Source organism: Melanaphis sacchari, unplaced genomic scaffold (genome assembly GCF_002803265.2).
Source record: "Melanaphis sacchari strain LSU unplaced genomic scaffold, SCAv2.0 Contig16_pilon_pilon, whole genome shotgun sequence".
Lineage (NCBI taxonomy): Eukaryota > Metazoa > Arthropoda > Insecta > Hemiptera > Aphididae > Melanaphis > Melanaphis sacchari.
In genome coordinates, this window is record NW_020270786.1 from 118829 (window position 1) to 137684 (window position 18856).

General features: G+C 24.1%; 1 protein-coding gene across 1 annotated transcript; it reads left to right on the forward strand.

Moving 5' to 3' along the window:
• Nucleotides 1-1039: 1039 nt before the first annotated feature.
• Nucleotides 1040-2832, forward strand: LOC112592327 (7SK snRNA methylphosphate capping enzyme-like). The gene is made up of 5 exons (XM_025336345.1): nt 1040-1399; nt 1498-1751; nt 1941-2220; nt 2289-2507; nt 2576-2832. Exons 2-5 carry the CDS (start codon nt 1612-1614, stop codon nt 2750-2752), a joined length of 816 nt encoding a protein of 271 aa, XP_025192130.1. The 5' UTR covers nt 1040-1399; nt 1498-1611; the 3' UTR covers nt 2753-2832.
• The last annotated feature ends 16024 nt before the right edge of the window (nt 2833-18856 follow it).

Consider the following 18856-nt stretch of genomic DNA (forward strand, 5'->3'; position numbering starts at 1 on the left):
ATAAAAGATTAGTTTAGGTACTTATTAGATAGTGAAATGAGTAAAAATTTAATTGAGCCAAATAGTGTGAATGTGCGAGACTGTGAAACATATATTATGTTGAAATTAAGAAATTTTAAATAAATTACCTATATGATTAAAATAAGTATTTTTCATATAAGAATATTTCAATTAGAATATAGTATAACTATAACAAGAACCAACGTTATTTTATTTTATTGAAATGTAAATTTTTTATACATATTTTATTAATTATTCATACGCAAAATAATATAGCTAAATATAAATTACCTATAATATGTAATACATCATATGATCGTTTTTTCTTTTTTTTTTAATTATTGAAATCATATGTATAAAATTTAAGAACAGAATATCTAACTTTAATCAATCTTTGTAAGTTTTCCAACACTTTATTATCACTAACATCTTAACTTATTAGGTCTAACACAATGCATTAAAATGTATTAAATTCAGCAATAAAAACAATAAGACATAAATAAATTACTTGAGATAAAAAAGTAAAAACCAATACGTGATTTAAAATTCATTCATTAGTAAAAAACAGTGATACAGTTTTTCATTGTAATATAAATTTTTCATATTTGCATAAATCTTTGATCGCTGTAACTTATAAAATTATTTTGTTCCTACTAATTATTAAAATTTATACCAAAATAATTCATTCACAAACCTACAATTAACAACCTATACGGACTATAAGTATTAGAAATGAGTAGATATATTTTATTGTAATGTAAAACCAACATACCTAATAGAAATTATAATAATAAAAAGATGTTATTTTAATTTCTTTGACGTTTCATTTAGTATAAATAATAATGTGAGATAATTTAAAAAAAATTGAAGTATGGTTTTTAATAATATTAGACTATAGACTTTAATTTTGTTTCAAATAACTATTGAAAATAATATTATTTTTTTCATTGAATGTATTTGATTATAATTTATAATGTATTAATATATCTATAGACACCTATGTTGTTAATATTGGAAAGGCCTATCCATTCTTAAATTCTTTTATTATCTATGGTAAATCCTAATTCTTAATCGAAATCTACGACCGTAAACGACGAGCCCGGAGACACGCGTAGCAACGAATTTCGCCGATAGTTGGCAATACTGCGGCGAGCCAAGAACACGCACAATACTGAACAACAGACAACAGGTTGGCAGTTATGTATTACACGTCCTCATAAAAATTTATGTTCTTGATATAATAATACTACGAACCATAAAGAAAGAAGTCACTAAGTTGGTTTTATCACTTATATATCTGTTTAATACAACTATAATCCATTGTTGAATTTTACGACCTCCGAACCTCCTGTTGATGCTTGACAGATAATTGTAAGAGCTGTGTCTTATTTTGTAGCAAGTATGTATAACACTATCCATTGCACTATTTCATATGTCTGTAGGAAAATTGATAATGCAAATTGTTAATGTTATTCTATCGTCAATTTTTGTTTACAGATGTAATGTCTTAAGCTGTGATGCGAGCACTAGATTGACTCATTTCAATGGTTAACATTTTAATACCAGCCATACTATTTATATTATAAAGTAATATAAGTAAGTCCAATCATTATGGTGCCCGAATTCATAGAAACATACACCAAACCTCAGAAGGCTGTTCAGACATCAGCTAAATTGAAACGAAAAAATAATAAAAACAAACCCAAGTTTGATAAAAAAAATGAGTTGATTAAGTATGGAAATCATAACAGGTAAGACTACTGTTGAATTGAAAATTATTTACCCTATATTGGGTAAATATATGTTATATATGTTATATTAAAATTTTTTGTATTGGTCCTACCCTGGTCTTTAATTTAAATAAATTGTTAAATATAAATATGCCACAACATGATACTTTCATAAAACATTTGTTGTAATGCATATTATTTCTTTTGTAGATATGTTTATCGTAATCCAGATGATAAAGATGTTAGGCTGAATGTGTTAGCTTACCATTTAAATTTATTTTATGGTCAGGCTGTGTTGGATATTGGCTGTAATATTGGTCATGTGACATTTAGTCTTGCTAGAGATTTTGGTGTAAAGTCAGTTGTAGGGATGGATATCGATCCTGATTCAATAAGTATTGCACGTCAAAATTTACAGCATTACTATAGCAATCCAGTGCCAGGTATGCCAATATCTGTAAGATTTCCATACAATGTATCGTTTATAAAGGTTAGTATAGCACAAAATATATGACAATTTTATAAGTTAAGGTTTATAACAAAGGTAATATGTTACAGGGAAATTATGTACTAAAATGTGATAGTCTACTTGCAAGAGAAACACGTAAGTACGACGTTATTCTCTGTTTTAGCGTTACAAAGTGGATTCATTTGAACTGGGGTGATGACGGTTTAAAATTAGCATTCCAACGCATGTATGCACAGTTGCAACCTGGTGGAGTACTTGTGGTAGAGCATCAGCCATGGAAATCATATGGTCGTAGAAAAACATTGACAGTAAATATGATGATGATGTTAATAATCAAGTAGAATATTTATTAATTGTGTTTAATGCATAATTTTAGAAAACCATTTGGAAAAATTACAAAAACATAAAACTGAAACCTCAAATGTTTGCTGACTATCTGTTGAATGAAGTTGGTTTTGCCCACTGTGAAACTCTTACCATGGTTTATGATCCAACTGGAGGATTTCACCATCCGCTGAATGTGTATAGAAAACCTTACATTATTTTTATTTAGGTGTAGCCAGACTTTTATATCAGGTGTTGCTGAAATGTACCAAATGTTTTCAAAATTTGAATTTTTTTTTTTTATCAAAAATAAATTTAACACTAATAAAAGATTTTTTTACTGTATAATAGTATTATAATTTATAATTATTATCAAATATGCAAATTTTTCTTATATTATCATAGCATAAAATAATTTAATTTAATTATTTTATAAAATTACAAATTGAAAATATTATAATATCAAATGTCTGTTGTGAAGAATAATATTTTTGAATTTAACAATTATATCATTATATCATTATAGTAAATTTATAATCATAATTGTTGCTGAATAAACACTAGTTATAAAACTTCAATTCCATTTTGTGTATTATAAAATTTTAAACAATAGTCAGTTTTGAAAAACATCTTCCACAAAAACAAAATGTGACTGAAATGACTAAAAATAATGATCAACATATTAAAACATTTAAAAAAATTTTTTATTTGATCCAATTGTTGTATCCAATCTAACTATTGATCTATAGTTGTTGTAGATTATTCACAATGAATGAATGCCAGTAAATCTTTTAAGAAGTTTAATTTCCTGTTCTAGATAATCCTTATCAATTTTAAATAATTTTACTGAATAGTTTAATATTTTCAACCGTTGGAATAAGTTGCAAGACATTACCAACAAAACAAATAATATCATAGGTTTCCAGATTAAATCTACCATTCGATCATTTCAATCCACTTATCATACTATTAAGTGCTGTATTATAGCAGTTAACTGTGATTTCCTGTTTTATAGTTTCATAAAATATCTGAGATGTACTATCTTTACTTTACAAAAAATATAATACTTTCCTTTCCCAGACTTCTGAAATATTTATATATATTTTTAAGTACATAACGGAACTATTTCCTCAAATAAATTTAGACAGAAAGCTTTGGAGAGTGATAAAAAAGAAGTGATTAATTAAACAGATGACAACAAATTAAGTTGTTTTGCCTGAATAATTACACTTACTTTCACGATTAACTTTAAAATTGAATGCATCAAATTTAAAGAAAAATAAAATTCAAACTGTTTTATATTTTAAGCCAAGGTATCTACAAAATTATGTATACCTACCTTAATAAATAATAATCTACAACAAAAATATAGGTATTGCTATAGTATATTTATCAACACCCGTAAACATGCCCATACATTAGTAACTAAAAACAAATCAAAGTGTATGACAGTTCAATCAAATGAAACCCAAAAATCATAAACATGATATTGTAATACTTTTTTTAATTTACACATACTTGTTTAATAGCTTGATGTTCAATGTATTAATCCAACATATTAGCACTAAATTTTGATTTAATGTTGTGAGTATCACATAATGACAGATATTAAATAATCGTTGTTAATTTATTCACGTGGTTCAATCGTATTCTAGTTCGTTACAAAATTTGTATCTTATTGTCTCTTGAAAAATATTTTTATTAATACCATCTGATGTCAAAATGAATTCGATTTTAGCAAATATAAATGTAAACAAATACATACTGATAAATAATTTCATGATGCATCACAGTTTATCAAAATAAGTTTAATAGATAATGGGTATTTAACAAATAGTAATAAATTCTAAAATAAATGGTACAATCAATCTGATCGCCTGGAATATTCACATTCTTAATATACTTTTGTCAAAAAAAAAATATTTTAATAATTATATCTTAAAATGTATCTATTAGTTCTTATAATATAGATATAAGATGCATTACAACACATGTAGTACAAATTGATAATCAAATATACACAAAACAAAATAGTTTATTAATAATAAAACCATCAATTTACATTTTAAATCATTGCATATTATCAACAGCTTAAATAATCTGAAAACAATAAGTAAAATGAAATCGATGAGCGTTAAATTTATAATACCTACTTTTAATTCCACTAAGAGGTGTAGGTCAGTTGGTCAGTGTTCTAGTCTTGAAATTTTAATTATTGAGCAATATTATTGTCCCAGCTGTAGCTCTTCCCACCATTTAAGTTATGTATGCTTGAGGCAATCGATTATTTTTAATGCATTATTGGAATCAATATTTTGTGTGTTTGGATATACATCACACAGTAGTTGTCTGCGTTCGCCGTTCAGGTATTCATATTTGATAATGCAGTACCAGTACGTACCTACTATAATTAATTTGTATGTGTTAGAGTCTTAGAGAGCATTTATTTCATGTTACCCGAGTGGCGAGTATACATTTGTAGGAAACATAGTAAGTAACACTAGTAACAGTACAAAAAAATACTTGATATTAACGTTCAATGATGTAGGTACGTATTGTTTTCTAAAAAAACATTAAAAAAATATATATATAAATTATGTACTGAAAATTTACCATAGGTATAATATGTTCTAATAATAAACAAAATTGTTTAAATAAGCTCTTAAATATATTTTATTTCCTAATGAAAAAAAAATCAAACAATTTAAAATTATAAAATTAACATGTATTTATTATTCTTTCTCGAGCTTGCTTTTAATTAAAACAAAATGTTCAATTATAAATGCATATTATTGTGTTTATCAATTTATGATCAAATAATTATTAAACTTTTACCCAGAGAACAAACATATTGCATAACTACAATTTTTTAAATATTGTTGAATTGAAACGAGCACTTTTTGTACCTTAAAAACTAATTCTAAATATTAAACATTATATAATGTGTGAAAAATGTGTTTAAAATACAAATACAACAAAATATGTTCAATGGTATTATGTAAAGAGAAAAACGACCAAAGTATCTAAAATTAAAATAAAAATTGCCTTTAACTCATATAGTATTATGAAATAAATTTCTATAACACTTGGCTATGTCTTAAAAGATTATTGAAAAACATACAAACAACCTCCTAGTCCTAATGAATATTTAAGATACCGCTTATTTATGAACGTATTCTACCATATTTACAAGGCAACTTTTCAGACAACTTATTCAAACATCTGCTGACAAGCCAGCTTATTTGATCAAAAAACAAAAATGAAATTTAAAAAAATGTGAACAAATGAGTACCATTCTGATATACAGTAAAACTATAATAAGCTTCGAGTGAGATAGATATGTTTAATTTGAATTTAACGATGTATATCAATATCAATGTAAAGTGTATACGGAAAAAAATTCGGAGACTGTTCAGTGTGAAATAGGTACATGAATGATAACATATCCAATGAATGTAAAATGTGTATACGTAATACGTATATTTGCTCAGATATTGAGATATTATAAGCAACATGCGCAAATCATCATAGTATATTAATATATAATAAAATATAAACTAATTTGTATTATAATATTGATAATTTGTGTTTATAATTTAATAGTTAATTGACATAACATATGTTAATATAATACAAATTAGCTACAGATGGTTTAACAGCCATATAATAATTATACCTTTAATATATTTCGTATGGTGTTTTTTGATATTACCATTAGGTAGATTAATTCATTTTATAATTAATGATACAGTAAGTCGAATTAATATTTTCCGATAATATTACATCTGTAAATGTCATTTTGTGAAAAAATATAGCAATAAAGGTACATGAAGCCATGAAGGTTCTATGTCCTCGAAAATAATACTTTTAAATTATTAAAAATTAATTAATATCGTTATTTATAGTTTAAATATGTGATTTCGTCCAAATTTGAGATTCAAATATCTATAAAAAATTGTGATTAGATATTTTTTTGGTTTCAATATGAGCTTTTTATAAGGAACTTTGTATTAAATATTCAAGCTTTGGCTACAAAACAAACAGCAAAACAATTTGCAAACTTTTCTGATTATAAATTTTAGCAACATTTCAAATGCTTAAAAAAATAAATTGTGCTTATGTGTTTTAAATAACTTTATTATTTACTTACGTGGAATCTTATATTATAATTTATATTTTAAAACTTTTTGATCGAGAGAAAAAATGTTTATAATTTATAAAAATCTTGGAAATAAAACTAAAAAAAAAAATGGGAAATTTCAAATATCTATAAATAGTCCAACAATAGTTGAAAATATATTTTAAAATTATATTATATATAGAAAATAATGATATAAACATTTGATGAAAATTGAAAAGTTCAAGTAGTATTATTATTTATTTTTAAATTACAACAAAATATTTAAATATCAAATAGCATATGAGAAGAAATAGTTATTACTTATTTTACAGGTAATATAGATTGAAAAACTTATGAAAAACTGAGGATTAATTTTTAAAATCTTCGATATAAAATAAAAATTTTTTGTAAATTCTTAACTACAAAATGGTTTGGACATTTTTGAAAATTACAATATTCTAAATTTAAACACTTATGAAAAAATATTGTATCCATACATTTTCAATATTTTTTAACTAATAATTGGAAACTTTTTACTTATAACCTTGTATTAAATATGTTCAAGCATTTTTAACTAGCCAATAATAATGAAAAGAAAAACACATCGCTGTAAAATCAATACAGCATCCGTCGCTCCATTCAGTATTTAGAAAAAAAAAAAAGAAAAAAGTAGATAACCCCTCTGTTATACAGTAAGTATCAAGTGCACATCATGTCGTAACACGCACTAATACCTATGTGTACCTTCGTACACACCAATATTATAGTCAATAGTTAATTTTTAAGACCTCAATGACTCGTATACTTTAAAGTCTGTATGCACCCTACATTGATTTGGTCTTCATAAATTATGAACGTCAAAAGATTGCAAGGAAGTAAAAAAAAAATAAACGTTAATGGTCGGAAACACTTTTGTATTAATCATTACACATTTACACTGAAAAAAAAAAGCATAAAATACTTTTTTACCGAGGTTCGTGTTCGCTCTCGGCGTACGACCGTCGCTCACACACACACACACACACACACACACACACACATTATTCCTGCCGAGCTCTACGACAGTCGACAGCTATGGGACTCCACTCGCATATTTAGCAGCGACGCGATATATAATATTATGTTTTCCCAACACGAGTTTCTTTTCAGTTCACGGTTTTAACCGTGTTTAGTGACTTGCGCGTTAAAATATTCATGAGATATATCCAGAAACGTATTTAACCCGGAGCTAAGCTAACCAGAACCATAGTGTTGGGCGAAAAAATGTTGAATGATTTGATGGTTTTTTTTAAAAAAAAAAAGCTGTACGACTACAATATATAGTAGACTTAGTAAAGCACGGATCACCGTGTAACCATAGTTCATAGTCATTAAAGGCAGAAATATTATATAATATGATTCTTGTTTATCTATTTTTAGCGAAACATTGATCTTTTTTTCCTCGAATTATCATTCATTATTATGGTAATAATTGGAAAATTATACGTTTTTTATCGTTTATAATAAATTAATTATTACCTATTAATTTTGTGTACAAAAATTGGTCATAGATCATTTTTGTTTTTTTTTTTGTGTACTGTGTAGGTACATTCGTAGATTCCGAGTCATTGATCAGATTGACTTCACGTGTTTTGTGTTCTTTCGTGTGCAATTTTTATATTATATTTATTTAAATTTGTTAATTAAAGTGAGTGAAGGCAAAAAACGTTTAAGTGGTTCTTAAACGAACAAAATAATTAAAGTCCTTTTCGACATTAAAAAGGATTAAAAATTACTTACAACCCCGATTAAGAGAGCATCATTTAAATAATTTTGGTATCTTCCACATTGTAAATGAAATCGGCAGCAAAATTTTGAGAAAATGATTATTAATGAATTTGTTTATATTAAATCCCGTCGTATAAATTTTTAAGTGCCTAGTTGATTCTATTGTTTCATTTTTGTAAATTTTAATTTTTCATAGCCAAAAATTATAAATTATTAACATAGACGGCATCAGAAATTTTTTTTGACTGAGCTATTTTTCCTGATCAATTTAAACACGTACTTAATTTTTTGGTCAAGGTTAAAATAGTTGTGATTATTATAATGAGAATGAAAAATTCTTGATATCATTTTTTTTTTAACACATTTATGTATTTGTATACACTTGTATATTTGTGTTAAATATCAATGATTTTTTATTTAAGAATAAAAGTAATATTATATAAATAATATTGAGTACTTAGACAATTCAATGATTTTCTCCGTTTAAAATCAAAATTCTAATTTTTTTGATTCAACATATTACTTACGTGTTTTTATATTTGTACAGCATTCTGTATTTTTATAATTAAAAACCATTAAAGTTTAAAACTTACTAAAATTCAAATAATAAAATATAGGTACTTTTATTTTTTAAGTGACATAAATAATACATATTAATGTTATATAAATCAAGAGAATATTAATAAAACCAAACGATGTTTATATAGGTATGGTACCAATTTTTTAAATATTCGATTACTTCATCGACGTAAATATTTTTATCGAGGTGTATTGCGATACATGGAAACATCAAATTGCTTATCTGTTCCTGTGTCACAGACCACAGTGGTGCGTAGCTTAGTTTTAACATATACCTATAGACTATAGTGACTGCGCTTTTGTAATCAAGATCATTTAAGTTGATCGAAAGCGATAACAAAATACAAAATATGAAAGTATAAAATACTACAATATTATTTGTACACTAACGTCATATTGAATTTTCTAAAAATAAATATAATTTTCAGAATTTCAGATACTCCTGATAATAATCTCAGCTAAATTATAATTATTGATTATTGTTGTACTGAGAAATAAATCATAATGTTTTTATTTTAGACATTTTTACTATTTTAAAATATATTTTATTGTATAAAATATTAATATGAATTAATTTTATTACGTATAATCATTTATTATTACACATAACATATTATTATTTTTACGTTCATTTAAAATATTATGTTTATTGTTAACTGTATACATTATTACGACACAAGATTCGTCCGAGCTAAGGCCCAGTTGGTCCAGCCCGTTATTCCACCATTTCGGATAATTTTATTATGAGTAATTGTTGTTTTTTTATTAAAATGATTCTGTATTTTTTTTATAAATTGTATACCTTTGTTTTAATAATTAAGACTGCAATAGACTGATATTGTCGAGATGGGGGGCGGTAAAAATTATAAGCCCCGGGCCACAAAAACTTGAAATACATCTCTGGATATATCCATATGACAATAAAACATTCCTATACACTATGTTGCATATATATTATGTTATAATGTAAATGAATATCTCTTTATTGTATAAACGATAATCGTACTCACTACTCGCCATCGAAATTATTATTATTACTGTTGTAATGTAAGTGTTCAACTTAAATTCTATGAAAATTAATAATTATACAAGAAAAACGATTCGGAACGAATACGACCTGTTGCCAATATTAACTGATTATATTCCTTGATATAATTATAAAATTGCTATTACAGTAATTTATTTTAATATTAGGTAGTAATATATAATTATAATACGTAGGTATAAGACTATTGGAGTACGAGAATAATAATTAATAATATTATAATTAAATTGTATTATATTTTGAAAAAAAGATAACTTGCCACCGATTCAGTTAAGTTACTTTAGTTGATTTCAAATAAATCACTTAGATAGGTTTGCAAGTTGTTTTAATTTAAATTATTAACTTTAAAATCAATAAATAAAACCTCACCTAAAAAAATTAATTTTTGTTAAATGTTTTATAATAAAATTACATATAGGTAAGTACTTGTAAATTTCGATGATTTTAACAAATCTTGTTAAACTTTTAACTTTAAATAATTTTAAATAAAAACCATACCTTACATCCTAAATATATTTAAATTGTTGTAGTAATATCTCACTATGAACCTTGTATTAAATCAAGATTTTTGACCAAATTACATTTTGTTTATTAACATAAAAATTAAAAATTATAGGGAAATAATTATAAACAGATCAAAAAGAATTATAATATTTTGAAAATTATACCATGTGTAGGCAATGGTAACATAAATATTTAGTAAAAATTTCAAGTACCTATCTAAAATTATTTAACTTTAAGTTACACCAAAAAACAAAATCTATTTTTCGTATATTGATTTAACGTAAAAATCTCTATTTTTCTTTAATTGATAAGAAGTTTTCCCGGTTATCTTGAAAAGTACGTGAGTACGTGGCATTTTTAATTTTTACTTCTTAAAAGTACAATTGAGATCCAATTTTCTATCAGAAATCATCTTCAAAGGTGAAAATTGAAATATTTTTAGTTTTTACTGCACCAAAAAGTGATTTAAACAAAATAAAATATATAATTTAAAATCAATATAATATTATCTATTGCTCAGCTTTTGGATCTAAAAATATTAATGATAATTTATTTATTATTTTACAATAATAAATATAGCTAAAATATATTAATAGTTGATTACAAACATTTAATTATGATGTAATCCATAACATTAGTCATTAAATTTATAAGCTAACCTATAATTTACAAAAAATGTTTATACTATAAGGTATTTTAGTTAAAACATAGTATACATTTATAATCGATAACATCATTTAATTATGATATACCTAATTCGTAAAATAGAAAGATTTATTATTGATAGATATCACATTGGAAAAAAATGTATTATACAAATTCACATAAGTCATTAAGATTCATTCAGAAAAAAAATCATACACATTTTTTATTTGTAATGAATACTATTGTGTTGACTCGGTGATTTGCGTATACCTACCTTTTTATTCATATGATTCTGCGAAAAATGAATTTACAATGCTGCTAGAATATTTTATTTTAAAAATAATTTTGGACATAAAATGATTGATAATAATTATTATTAGAAAATATTGAACACAAAGGAAAAAGAACGTATAGAATTAATCATAAATGTGAACAATAAGTATAAATTAAATCATGTTGATATAAATAAATTTTTATCACGTAAGTTAGTCTTTGATATCAAGAGGAAAAATTAGTTAATTAATTAATGCTTTTTTTTTTTTTTTTTAATACAATATAATTTTAAAACAAATAATTATTAATTACATTTTTATATAAATAAATACAAATCAAACCACCACATTAAATTTTCTCATATTATCATACCGTTAATATGAAGGAAAGAAAATGAAAACAAACTACCTATTTTTTACATAAATTATTATTATCCATTTGTTTTATTACATTAACTATAATTTATTAAATTGTTGTTGCAATACAATTTTGAAACATATGATCATCATTATGTATATATAAACTACATATAGCTCGTTACAGCAAATTGTTGTGCGTAATTGTTTTACATTCAGATAAAATTAAAAAAAAATCTTTTGTTTAATGAAAATCTGGGGAATTGGGTGAAATCGTATGTTTAGCTTGCTAACTTAAAATTAAATCTATGTTTGATAAAATTATTTATTAAAAAATAGCATTTATTAAATATAATTTAGTTTAATCTTCCGTGTTAATTATAGAAAAATAAATTACTTATAATATAAACTAATATTATAAAATATCCTTATAATTTTATAAATATAAGACTCTGATTAAACTGACATATCGTTTCTGCTCAAAATAGTTTTTCATACCTATAGAATGATTTATCATTTAATTCAAATTAAATACATTCGTTATAGATCTCTCCAATGTAACTAATTTTACATATTTTATTTGGTAGTTGATACTATTTAATTTATATAATCATTTTATTACTGAGTTATTTTTACTATTTTACTAGATACGTATTATTTTACGCATATAGGTATTCTGTTAATTTGTTATCTGTACTGTTTACCCTACAATCGTCGTTTATGATGAAAATAAATATAATTATAAATACGTTTGTAAATAAGAAATAAAAAAAAATTGTACACTCTTGCCAGACATCTATGACCTATAATATTGTATTTTACAGACAAGATAAATAAAAATCAGACGTAATACCCATAATCAAGTTTCTTTACAATAAAACGTGACAGAAAAGTTGGAGTTTCTCATTTACGAAACTATACACAATATTATGTAAGATATAGTTATATGGTTATTTTCCGTAGACCTATCAAGAAAGTTAGTTGTTGAACTAACAGAACTCCATATGGACACACGTAAATTTCTTACAAAACTCCTAAAAAAAAAAAAAAAATCCCTTATATAGTATGCACCCTCCTTATGATCAAACGATATTAACAGAAAAACGTACTTATGCAAATTTCAAAATTATTGTTAAATTTCCAGAATATTTATCAGAACCCTTTTGTCATAAGACATAACCAACCTTCACTTTTAACTAAGTAGTAGATACCATCAATTTTATAAAAAAAAATCGAATCTTCAAAATTAATTGTATTTACAATTCATAAAAGTTATTATTTGTTACTTTAGGTTTAGGGTTTATGTGCAACAAAAAATGTGAAAAAAATATTACATTTAGTCATAAATAATTACTTACTAACTAACAAAAAAACTTAATTTTTAAGTTCTAAAATCTTAAAAATATTATTATGAATTATTAATGTTATCCACAATATTACATTAAACAATGATTTGGTGTTTAAAATTTTCAAAAATGTAAGATTTTTTGTTATATCTTAATATGTTTTTCTACTTGCTGAATCAATCTACGTTCAAAATCACATAACTTATAATTTTTTTACTTTAAAATTTTGAAACATTTCTAAGATTAGATTGCAATGGAAATCTTTATTCATCCATGTTATTATTCCTATTTAAATATAATGTATTATAAACACAAATATTAGTCTTCAATTGTTTTCTATGACATACCTATAATAGATACAGGTTTTATAATTTTTCGTTAAATCTTCCAACGGGTGTTTCTTTTTATTGGCCAAATTTGATTTGATATTTTCAATGATGTCCACACTTACATCAATTGAGTGTGACGTATTTTTAGCTTTAAAATAGAACGAACAATGAAGTCGAAATCATTTTTTAATTTTTATATTTTTAATTTCAAATAAAAATATTAGATTTTTTTATTAACTTTACAGTATTTTCTTCTAAAGACAAAAATAGGTACTAATTTAATATAGAATTTATCTACGTAATATGACATGGCATCTAATTCGCCGTCGCGTAAGTAGAGACTGTAAAGGCAATGGTATTTCAGTAACTGTTCTTGAATTTCAACACATAACTAGAAGCTTTTAAAAATACGTTTTTATCACAAGTTATTATGTTGTTGATATTCGAATAATTTTTACCAACCACTATGCTACTAAAATATTCAATAAAATATGTATTTCACACATTAAAAGTTAAAATATGCAATAATATGCTAAATAAAATAACCACCATTTGCTTTAATGTGACATGATTTACGTACATTACAAACAAAAACAGTAATCGTTAATCAGAAGTTAAAAAAAAACGACCAGACATATAAATCCCTAGCTCTTGTTATTATAGTTTTGTTATTTTTTATGTATTATAATAGACACATTTATTGCATCTTTTATTAGAGTAAGCTATAATTTAATAATGCAAATAGTATCTACACAAATATTAAAACTTAGACGATTTTTGTAACATAACTTGAATGTCAATGGCCAATGCTGCCTCGGGTTTTCATTTTTATAGTAAAAATAATATTAATTTTATATTTACAAATGTGGGCGATAACAATAATGCGAGTTATAGAGGTGTGTAGACAGAGGGGCAGGTTTAAGGGCTTAACCTCCCCCCCCCCATAAGAAATAACATGAATATTACATTCATTATAGGTAATAATCATTTATGCCGAAAAATAATTAGTACTGTTTTACTGTTTATTACACGATTGTATACGGATCTAGTACAAACGTGTATACACAGATATATCTGTACGTGTATAATTTTAACTTCTACTTATTCTTATTACTTTACCTGCAGTAATGATGGTCACTTCAGAAAGGACTTTTTCGATTCTTAGCCGTCTCAAAACCTATTTACGAAATAAAACCAGAGAATCTCACTTAAATGGAATTAGCAATGCTGAATATTCATCAAGATATTAAAATATCAACAGACAGTGTTCTTGATGAAATATCAAAAACAACAAAAAAAATAATAATTTTAAGTTGTTAAGTGTTGTTAGACCATAAATATCATTTTTTTTTTTTTTAATTTAATTGTGCTATATCCTTGACTATTAAGTATAAAAATAATAAATTGTATTAACATTTTTTTTATATATATAAATAATAACCCTCCTTCCCAATAACGACACCAATTATGAGTTAAGTCTAGTTGGGTGTATAATATATTATATATAGTTGTACATTTATAGTACCTATTGTATTGCTCACTCACGGTTATCTAATTTACAAGCTACATGGATAATAAACATGATTTATAAATCCATCTTATAAAATTTACAACTATTAAGACTAACACTTAAACAATTATAATATTATGTCTATTCTGTTGAATACATTTACTATATACAAGTATATATAGTACTATAGTAGTATAATAGTGAACTTTAATGTCAGGGCAGGTTGTAGACTGTCAGAGAACATATAATAATTAATAATTATTATAATATTAGATATTCAATGGCGAGGGGTCATTTGTTCGAATATTATGTGCACGATTGAAAAGTTTTCGATTGTTATCTATTAGAAAGTTTAAATGTTCCAATATTATTTTCGATTATACGAACATTGTTACTGCGAATTTAACAAAATTGAATTTTTTTAAATTGACTATTGAAGCGATCGGTTTATCTCATAGATAAGTAAACTAGACACCAAACTCGGATTATATTTGCACTATTATATTATTATTAGATTACACTATTTCATGATACTATTTTATTATGATATATTACATTATAATACACTACACAAACGGTATACAAATTCATTTTAAAATATCATAATCAAAATTATACAATTAAATATGAATTAAGTGTTTATTTGAAGAAAAAAAATGTATTAAAAAGATAAATTATAAGCAATTTATATTATATATATATACATGGCTAGTTTATCATGCGATCATAAAAGTATATACCTACCTATTTCGATTATCTGATATCGTATACTCGTAATTATGTTCGAATAGGAAAATATAACATTTCGCACTCGTAGTTCGTACATAATACTATTCAAACACAAGTCCATTCGAACAGATTTCTTCGAACACTCGCGACTAGTTCCCAAACAGAATAAGTGAATGACAGAATCAATACTTTATTATAATGATACTACAGTTATATTACAAAAATACGTCTTATTAAACATTTTCAAATTCGTAACTACGTTGTATAAATATCTTATTATTTATTAATTTTTAAATAAAATACCAAGTATAAACAGCAATAAAATTCGATGTACAAAAGCTCGAAAATACCAACCAATAATAATTGGATTTAATGGTTTAAATATGTCATCAATTATTTAACAACACGGTTTATTGATTTTTCTTTCGCTTAATTAAAATACATAATATTATGTACTTAACCAACAAAAAAATTGTCATAAAATACTTGTACATTAATTATAATGTATTATATAGCTTGAATTATAAGTTTAACTTAATTACTTCGGCTCTTTTATAGCAGTAGAATTTTTATTGAGTTATTAATGAATAATCGCAAAGTGCTATTATACTGGATGGTTCTTCCGCACGTTTACAAGCAATTGAATATTTATGTTATCCTCTTTGCTTATTGTGTAATAATTTCTATAGATTGTATTATCTTCTAGTTAAAAATTGTAGTAAAAAATAAAAATAATTATAATTGTAATTAATATTGTTTAGGAGATAGGACAGCCAAGCATAATTTATAATGTCATTGTGATTTTTATGTAAAACAACCGTTGGCCGTTGCGATACATATTTTAAAAGTGAAAACTGTAAAAACGCTACAACTGTTGTTTACCGAAACAACACACTACAAAACACATTGAAATATTAGTTAATGACGTACATAAAACACGTGTATAATATATATAATATATCATAATATGTGTGTAAATGTATGATACATCAATACATAAAATATTAAAATATAATATGCAGTACTTATGTACTATGCGAATAAGTGTATAGTACGTGAGTAATATAAAATAGGCTATTACTTACCTACTAATAATATTGAATATAATATAGATAACTACCAAAGGCGAATTGCCATTTTTAGATGGTAAAATATTATTAATTAAATATATAATTAGACAAGTAGACAGCAGTCAAAACTCAAAATTAACTAAGAAATTTGAAAAAATATACAAGTATTTAAAAAATGTCGTCTCAAAATGTTAACTTTAATATGCGGATTACAAATATTATCTGAGAATTTATTTTATCAAAATTACTGCTAACGGCGGTTGGAAACGATTTGTTCAAAATCAAATTATTGAATTATTAAATATTAATAATTATAGGCTCTGAGCTTTAGGTGCAACAAAAAAAATAAATAAATATGCGTCATTTATAATACCATATTATGTGCAGTGAAATATTATACGCAATAATAGAAATTGCGTATCTTATTATTTATTACACATAATTTATATATTTTTATACGATATACCTATTTATACCGTTTATAACAAACTAATAACTAATAATATTATAATTATTATGTATATATTATGTATAATATATATATATAATGTAATAGGAATAATAGGCTAGATATAATATGCAATTTGTTTTTAGTAATAATCAGTTCAATTTAACATATATTACTAATTTAAAAAAAACTATTCCTACAAATCTGAATAATTTATGGTTATCTTAAATTTATCTGTTTTTTTATATAGATAAATAAATAATAAATTATTATTTTATAGGAAGAAAATTAATTGCACTTGGCAAATTTTCTAATTTTATTTCTTTATAGATAATTAAATATAGATTTTGAAACTTTAAAGATATTATTTATAAAAATAATTTTTTAAAGATGAAAGAGAGCATCCATTAAAATAAAACCATATATAGGTTACTTTTTAGAAGAGCATACAATTTACTCTTTACTCTTTTGTGTAAATACCTACTACATCACAACATATAGTGACATAGCATAAACTTACACTTTAAACTGTTACTGTATAGTATATAATATTTATTCAGTATTCAGAGTTGAAAAAATAATATAAAAAAATAAATAATTGCAGTTGCCTTGTTTATCTGTCTCATCATCGTGTTTCGTAATATATATTAGTTCATGGTTTTGACAGTATATAGGTGTATAATGTATTACAAACATAAAAATGAAATGTATTTATTCATACAACTCTTTCATCGTTCCAATCCAATTATACGTACTATACATGAAAAATAAATATTTGTTATCCTATTATTTCATATGGATTGCTCTCGATTTAATTTTGTTTTTTTGAAACAATGTAGTTTTACATTTTTGTAAACATTGGTAAGGTAAATAATAAGTATATACCTACCTATTTTTAATTAACTATCTTATTAATCCTGTATTAATAAATACGTTTTGCATATAAAAACTATAAAAATGTACCTATTATAATTTACAGGCCGAATGAATTTAAGTTTTATACATACATATTGCAGTATTTACATAAATATATAGTAATAATATATATTTAGGTATGTATCATTTCATTAATTATTAACATTTGATATTGATTTATGGACTGTGAAATACTAAAAAGTAATTAATAAATAATAATACAGTACTTAAAAGTTTAAAAACGCATTTACGCCGTCGAGTACGTATACAATTGTGCAAATATTAAACGGTTCAAACGGTTATACTACCTTGCAAATTTTAATTTTATTATACATATAGACCATACAGCAATAGGTAGTAACTACTTACTATTAATTTTATACACTTTACAATTATTACTATTAAATTTAATAAACACTAAAATAAAACATAAAGTTATAAGGATATTTTAATTAACAGATAAAATATGTATAAAATGTTTAAATATTTAAACTCTTCATCCATCAGGAATGTAAAGAAAATAAATTATGCATAAAAACTACTTTAAGTATTCGCGCATGTTGTTATAAATTTTTCAAGTGTTCGTAAATTAAAGTTTAAGCGAATGTCAAAATTGTTTAATCGTTATTTAGTTATACGTAAAATATAAAAAAGATGCTATTTATTTTAGTTAAGTCCGTTTATACTAGAATTCATA

Coding starts and splice junctions, on each gene's coding strand:
- LOC112592327 (XM_025336345.1), top strand. CDS start 1,612: ATGGTGCCCGAATTCATAGAAACATACACCAAACCTCAGAAGGCTGTT. Junction 1,752..1,940: donor AAGTATGGAAATCATAACAG/GTAAGACTACTG, acceptor TTTCTTTTGTAG/ATATGTTTATCGTAATCCAG. Junction 2,508..2,575: donor GTCGTAGAAAAACATTGACA/GTAAATATGATG, acceptor GCATAATTTTAG/AAAACCATTTGGAAAAATTA.